At 44.7% G+C, this 7,352-nt stretch overlaps 1 protein-coding gene across 1 annotated transcript; it reads right to left on the minus strand.

Moving 5' to 3' along the window:
- Positions 1-4,141: 4,141 nt before the first annotated feature.
- On the minus strand, positions 4,142-6,644 carry LOC119336803 (60S ribosomal protein L7a-2-like). The gene is made up of 7 exons (XM_037608878.1): positions 6,508-6,644; positions 6,290-6,337; positions 5,998-6,199; positions 4,930-5,099; positions 4,706-4,834; positions 4,534-4,626; positions 4,142-4,445 (listed from the first exon to the last, which is right to left on the minus strand). Exons 1-7 carry the CDS (start codon positions 6,508-6,510, stop codon positions 4,314-4,316), a joined length of 777 nt encoding a protein of 258 aa, XP_037464775.1. The 5' UTR covers positions 6,511-6,644; the 3' UTR covers positions 4,142-4,313.
- Between the last annotated feature and the right edge of the window lie 708 nt (positions 6,645-7,352).

Genomic DNA, 7,352 nt, shown 5'->3' on the forward strand with positions numbered 1-7,352 from the left:
GCCCGCGGGGTCGGCGGTGAACTGGGGACCGGGCCGGGGCACGTGGCGACCGCTGATTGGCCGCGCGGTCGGCGGCGGACGTGTCCGGCGCCGGCGGACGATGTCCGGCGCGCGGAGAGGGGATTTTTCTAGGGTTAGGGTGGAGTGATCCGAAAATTTCGGGGAAGGGGTGTTTTTATAGGTAGAAGGAGCTAGGAGTGTCTAAATGAGGTGTAGTTTTCGCCCACACGATCGTGATCCGACGATGGAGAGCATGGAAGTGACTTAGATGGGTTATTGGGCTGTTTTGGAGAGGTGTTGGGCTGCAACACAAAAGAGGCCTTTGCGGATATGCGGATAACCGTTGGAGTATCAAACGAGCTCCAAATGACCCGAAACTTGACAGGTGGTCTACCGGTGCTATACCAGGGCCACGTGGCAAGGCTCGGTCCATTCCGAGAACGTTCAACACTCGCACACGAAAATAGACAAGAGGGGTACGCCGATGCATGTGGGAGTGTCGGATTGCCAAACGGACAACGGGGAAAATGCTCGGATGCATGAGACGAACATGTATGCAAAATGAAATGCACATGATGACATGATATGATATGCATGACATAAATAAGATGCAAAACAAAAGACAAAATCCAACCACGGAGGGAATATCATATCACATAGCCGAAAATGGCAAGAGTTGGAGTTACAAAGATGGAAAGCTACATCCGGGGTGTTACATCTTCCCAGAAGCTCTGTGCATGTAGACAATGAATCAGCGCATGCTTCAAATCCTCCTCCATAGAGCGGCAGACCTTGCATTGACGAATCTCTGCAATGTGTCGATAGTTGAGAGTAGCTTCATCTAGAAGAATGCCACGTAACACTCTCCACCAGAAGACTCGCACTTTCGAGATAACATTCAACTTCGACAAGGATTTCCACAATTGTTGATCGTCCAATGAGGTTTCGGTAGCCGTCCCTTTCTCTAGAGCCAAACGCTCGTTTTGAGTCACGAGAGCACGATACGCCGTCTTCATAGTGTAGTTACCTGATATATCGAATGCCCATGCGAGAAAGTCATCACCCCCGTCTTGTGTGATAGGAATATTAAGTATGGCCGCGGCATCCTGGGCGGTGAAATTGTCCCTGATCACATCATGCTTCCAAGACCAACTCCCTGTGTCAATGAGATCCGACACCCGGTCGATATTTGTATTTGTAGGCCTCTGAGTTGGTGTCATGGAGACCGTGCCCGGGATCCACTTGTCCTCCCAAACTGAGATAGTCGAGCCATCTCCCACTCTGGAAATTAAACCAGTCCGCAGGGCATTCTTTCCTGCTACAATTGCCCTCCAAGTGGCCGAATCTGACTTGGGAATTGGAGCGTGCATGAAATCGGTGTCTGGGAAGTAACAACCCTTGAGAACTCGAGCACAAAGCGAATTTGGGTTGGTGATGAAACGCCACCCATGTTTGCCCAGCATAGCCAGATTAAAGAGATGCAGGTCTCGAAACCCCATCCCACCCTTGCACTTGGGTGTTGACAACTCCTTCCAGGACACCCAATGCATTGCTTTTTTGCCAAGAGGGCTACTCCACAAATACTTTGCCATAGGAGAAGTCAAACTCTTACAAACTTTCTTGGTAAGAAGGAAAGTGCTCATGGGATAAGTTGGAATAGATTGAATTACAGACTTGAGCAAAGTTTCACGGCCTGCACATGCAAGCAGTTTTTTTGACCACCCTTGCATCTTACCACGAGCTCTCACTGATGTGGTCGAAGGTACCACTAGTGATACGTCCAACAGCGGTGGGGAGCCCAAGATACCTCTCACTGAACGCCTCGACCTGGATATTCAGGGTTGATTTCAAGACTTGCCTAAGGGTATCCGGATTGTTGGTGCTGAAATATATGGAGCTTTTGTCCCGGTTAACACACTGACCCGAGGCATCACCGTAGATTCTCAAAATTTCATTCAGCCGCAGCGCACTTGGGGTGCTTGCGTTTATGAAAATTAAGTTGTCATCTGTGAACAACAAGTGAGAGACCCAAGGTAATCTATAGCTCACTCTCATGCCCCTGTCAATAGTTCCACCATTGTAGTATTTCAGCAATGAGGAAAAGCCCTCTGCACATAGCATAAAGAGGTAGGGAGAAACTAGGTCACCTTGTCGAAATCCCCGAGTCGGTGTGAAGTAAGGAAGTAGCTATCCATTGACCCGAACAGAAAAACGAACCGAGGTGACACACTTCATAATCTGTCTTATGAAAATTATGCTGAAACCCAATCGAGATATAATTGCTTCGAGGTAATGCCACTCGACACGATCGTAAGTCTTCATCATATCCAGCTTGACCGCACAAGAGAAATTCTTTCCTTTCTTCCTTCTTCTCATCATATGTATACTTTCATAAGCGACAAGCACATTAACTGTGATGAGACGACCGGGGATGAAAGCACTCTGCTCTTCACAGATGATATCGTCCATGATGTATCGCAAGCGGTTTGTAATAACTTTGGCCGCAATCTTGTAAAGCACCACACACAAAGCAATAGGACGATATTGTGAAATCGACTGAGGGTGCCGTACCTTAGGGATAAGTGTGATAGAAGAAGTGTCATTCAACCCCAATGGTAGTTTGCCCCCATTTAGAAAATTGCCAGAGTCACGTCATTGCCTAACAGATCCCAATGCTGCTGGTAGAACCTTGCAGTAAAACCATCAACGCCAGGGGCCTTCGATGGAGCCATTTGAAATAACGCCACTTTGACTTCCTCTGCGTTGTAGGGTTTAGTAAGATCATCATTCATGCCCTGAGTCACCTTGACAGGCACATGTGATAAGAGGTCACTAGCATTAGCGAAACCCTGTGTTTGATACAAGTTTTGGTAGAAAGCTAGCACCTCCGCCTTGTCCTCATTTTCATTTTCACAAACTGAACCATCTACACGGCGTAAACCGTGAATCTTATTCATTCTTTTGCGTTGGGCAGCTTGTGCCTGAAAATAGGAAGTATTCCGATCGCCCTCGCGGAGCCATGGAACACGAGAACACGGCGGGAGGTCCTAATTGGCGCCTTTAGCGCCGATTCTTGTTCCGGCGCCCATGCAGAACGTTCATTGGACCGGCCCATTAAAGCACGAGCGCTCGATCGTTGCTCATCCTCGCTCGTTGCTCGATCCTAGTCTCTAGTTGACATTTCTCAAAAAGAAAAAAAGGGTCACTAGTTGACGGTTGATCGTGACCATGCACTACGTTGTTGACTATTAATTTTTACAAAAGAAAATTCACTAAAAAGTTCAAAAAAATCATAAATTCGAAAGAGTTCACAAATTCGAAAAAAGTTCATCGGTTTTGAAAAAAATCATCAAATTTGTAAAAGGTTCATGAATTTGAAAAAAAAGTTTATCAAATTTGAGAAAAAATAATCAAAATTTGAAAAAACTTCCATCAAATTAGAAAAAAAAAAAAGTAGTTCGTCGTTCACCCCGACAGTGCACATTGTGGCACTAGGCCCGGCTTGATTTGTTGTACCATCTCCAGCAACTCGCCAATTTACCATTCCTCATTTTTCAATTTTTAAGGTTTTCTATTTGCTTGTTGTCACTATCCAGTACATGAGCACGAACACACATAATTTTTAATTTATGTTCAGTTGTGTCAGTATGATTGATAGAAACCAGTTTCTTATTGCAGAATTCATCTTTACCTTCTCAGGGTATGTACTAGTTTAGAGTACTATGTACTCTTCTTTTATGCCAAACTGAGAGCAGTTACTACTTACAAACATTCACATGATATGTTTGTTTTAAAGAAAAACTGAGGACCACCCTGGATTCAAATCATATTGGAGAAACAGCAGTGCCCTCTCCTTCACGGGACTATCAGAGTGGGGCCTCAGGCCATACTAGAAAGGAAACTCATCCCTAGAGTACGAGGAGATACCAGTGTTCTAGTGGTTCAGTGGCCGGTCCAATGGATCACCTAGGGAAGCAGCAACTTGGGATTTTATCCGGAAGGTTTTCCTTGATTTCCAACCTTGAGGACAAATTCGATCTCAGCCTGGGGAGTTGTCAGGACCCTAACTGAAGATCTCTGAATGTTTTGGCACCCTTGTCTGAAGAATATACTGCACTTACCGTTTGGCAGCCTCATGACGTGTTCGACAAAAATACTAACTGGCATTAAACAGAAATACTTCATTCTTACACTGTTCTTTCCAAGATGTCTCAGACAAACAAAAATGACTTTCAAAACTGGAGCCAAACTGCCACAGTATGCTTGCACACTACTCAAGGATGAGGAATAGATATGGTTCAACAATGCTAAACTTAGTTCATCCGCTGCGCAGCCTCCTTTGCGATAAGCCTTTCCCTGGCCTTGGTCTTCGCTTGCGACTTGGAGCCCATGACACCACCACCCCACTTCTTCCTAACCTCGTCGAATTTGTCGTTGAAGTTCGCCTAGGAATTGGTCAATAAACGGTTAGTCAACAAATAAGCAGAAAAGATGGAAACCAATACAGACAAATGAAATCATAGCCCCACAAACCTTAATAGCCTCAAGGATCTTGCTGAACTCAAGCTTATCCTCATTCTTCACTGTGGTCAGGCACAGAACAGAGGCAGTCTTCTTGTGAACAATCTATAAAAATTATCCATTAGATCCTTGTGTTCAATAGATAACATTAACACACACAAGTAGGTAGCAACAGAAACTATACCGATCCAAGGCGAGATTTTCCCTTGACAATGCAGTAAGGGACCTCCATTTTCCTGCAAAGAGCAGGGAGCCACACAACCAGCTCAATCGGATCAACATCATGAGCTATGACAACCAGCTGGGCTTTACTCTGCAAGAAGGCATACAAACTTGAATTATCAACAAAGTGCCAGACAAGTCTATCAGCTGCCAATGCAAATAACAACGGAAAGCAGAAGAACATGCCTGCTCGATTAGGTAGGTAACATGGTTAAGGCCATACTTCACAACTATTGGCTTCTTGGCCTCAACAGTTTTACCTTCAGCTTCAGCCTGGGCCCTCTTTAGAAGCCTCTCCTTCTTGGCAACTTTGCCTTCAGGCCGGTACTTAAGAAGCATCTTGAACAAGTTTGTTGCTGAAATATAAGTTTGAAAATTGGGTCAGTTAACAGAGAATAGCAGGGGATTGAAGGTATGCACCTCACAACAAACAACCTAATCAGTTAGAACTATCCACAATGCCATAAGATGATTTACAGAAGTTGTAGAATGTTTTAATGACATACACCTCCATTACTCCTTGATACAGTTCAACGGATTAGCTTTTAAGTCTTATGAAACTAGCTGGGATCGGTAAAAGCATCTTAGCAGTCTTTGTTTGATTACTTTAATCCTTGACAAGACAAACTGGGCTAGTACATATACATATATTTTCTTTTATACCCAAACTCAATTAGATTGAACATTTAATCCAAATCATAGCACCTGTGGTGGCCCTGCACATAATTCTATGTCAGTTGACATCACAACTTGTGCAAAACACAAGCAAAATTATTCATCGAAGAATATAAACAATCATCAAACAGTTTGGATGTATTGACATCACAGGGTCATAAGTCTAGCACTACCATTGCACACCTCAATTGACATCAAGCGAAAATTCATCAAAGAATATAAACAATCATCAAACAGTTTGGATGTATTGACATCACAGCGTTGTAAGTCTGGCACTACCATTGCACGCCTCAAATGTCGCTAAAAAAGTTTGGAGATGCTACCAAGGCCTAAACCAATGAATGACATAAGTTAACATACAGCTTGTAACTAAATAGGTGTGAGTACTTAAGTAGGTTGCCATGTGCACAACATACGCAAATGAGAGAAAACAATAGAACCACAGTGAGAAGGTTATTTAAGATTTGAGTCTGTTGCACAAAGGATTGTGTCTAGTAGCTATCCTAGTTCCTACTTCATCAGTACGAGCTTAGCATGGACAAAACAGAAAAACACATCATAGACAGTTTGTATGTATACCAAGGTTCTTGTCGAGGGTGCGGGTGAACTGGTGGAGTGCCGGGGGCACCTTGAGGCGCTGCTTGAGGATGCGGCGCTGGCGCTGGATGCGCACAACCTTGGGCCACTTAACGAAGCGGTGGAGGTCCTTCTTGGGCGGGAGGGCGCCACCGATGCCGAATTGCTTCGGCCTCTTCTCGAACAGCGGGTTGGTCACCTTCTCCTGTGCCAGCAACCAAACATATCAGCGAGCCGCACTAAGAGCAGAACGAATCAAAGGGAAGCAAAGAGGTTTCAGCGAGCGGAAGCGCACCGTTTTCTTCTTCGCCGGGACCGGCGCCTTGCCGCCTCGCTTAGGGGCCTGCAAGATTCGGATCAAGACACGATAATCAGTGGCTCGCATCGCATCGGCGAAGATCCAAGTGAAGTAGCCCGAGGATGCCCCAAGAGAGCATCACGAAACATCCCCACTCCGACTACGAAGCGAGATTTTGCATGAACCAGACGGGTGAGAAAAGACAAGGAGCGTACCATTTCGCCGGCGGCTGGTTGAGGTCAGCGGGGCGACGGCGAGGGGCAGACGGAGGCGGGGGAGACGCGGTTCGGAAGCCAGGCGGTGCCTTTATAAGGGCTAGTTCGATAAGAAGGGAAGCTTACGGAGCGTTGGATGCGGGGTGGGATGGGCACGGGCTGCTCTGACCGTCCGTCGTGAGGATTAGGGTTTGGGAGGTCGTAGTTGGGCTAAACAGGCCTTGTTGTGCAGAAGATGATGAGAGGTCTTTTGGTTTGGGCTGGGCTGTGATAACTAGCAGGTGGCCCAATCATATTGTAACTTTTCAAATATAAACACGCGTGGTTCAAAAAAAAAAGCCAAATGATAAGTCTCACACATGTGGCATGAAGCAACATGGTCCAAACACCTCCATTACTATACATTTTGCCACATCAATTAGATGACATCAGCGGAATTTTTTTGGTTTTTCAGACTAAGAAATGTTTTATCTCTTAAATACAAAATTTGATTAAAAATCCAATTTCATCATTAAATCCGTCTCGACGAGATCTTCAAAAATACTCCCTCCGTTCTACGACAAGTAATTCCGAACGAAGGGAGTAGATCTCATATTGATATGTTTCGATGATTTTTTTTAGCCAAAAGTTGCTATGATGTTACACTCAAGTTGCCATAGTGTTTACACTAAGTTGTCATGATATGTTTCAGCTATTTTTTCCTCCTAGATTAAAGTTAGCTACCATTGTATTCAACTACTTTTCATGACAAGTTTTATTAATTAACCATGTCAATTTTTAGTAATTAACAATGGCAAATTTAATTCATGGATCATGGTTTTTTTAGTAATTCATTATGGCAATTT

The sequence above is a fragment of the Triticum dicoccoides genome, chromosome 7B (genome assembly GCF_002162155.2).
Source record: "Triticum dicoccoides isolate Atlit2015 ecotype Zavitan chromosome 7B, WEW_v2.0, whole genome shotgun sequence".
NCBI lineage: Eukaryota > Viridiplantae > Streptophyta > Magnoliopsida > Poales > Poaceae > Triticum > Triticum dicoccoides.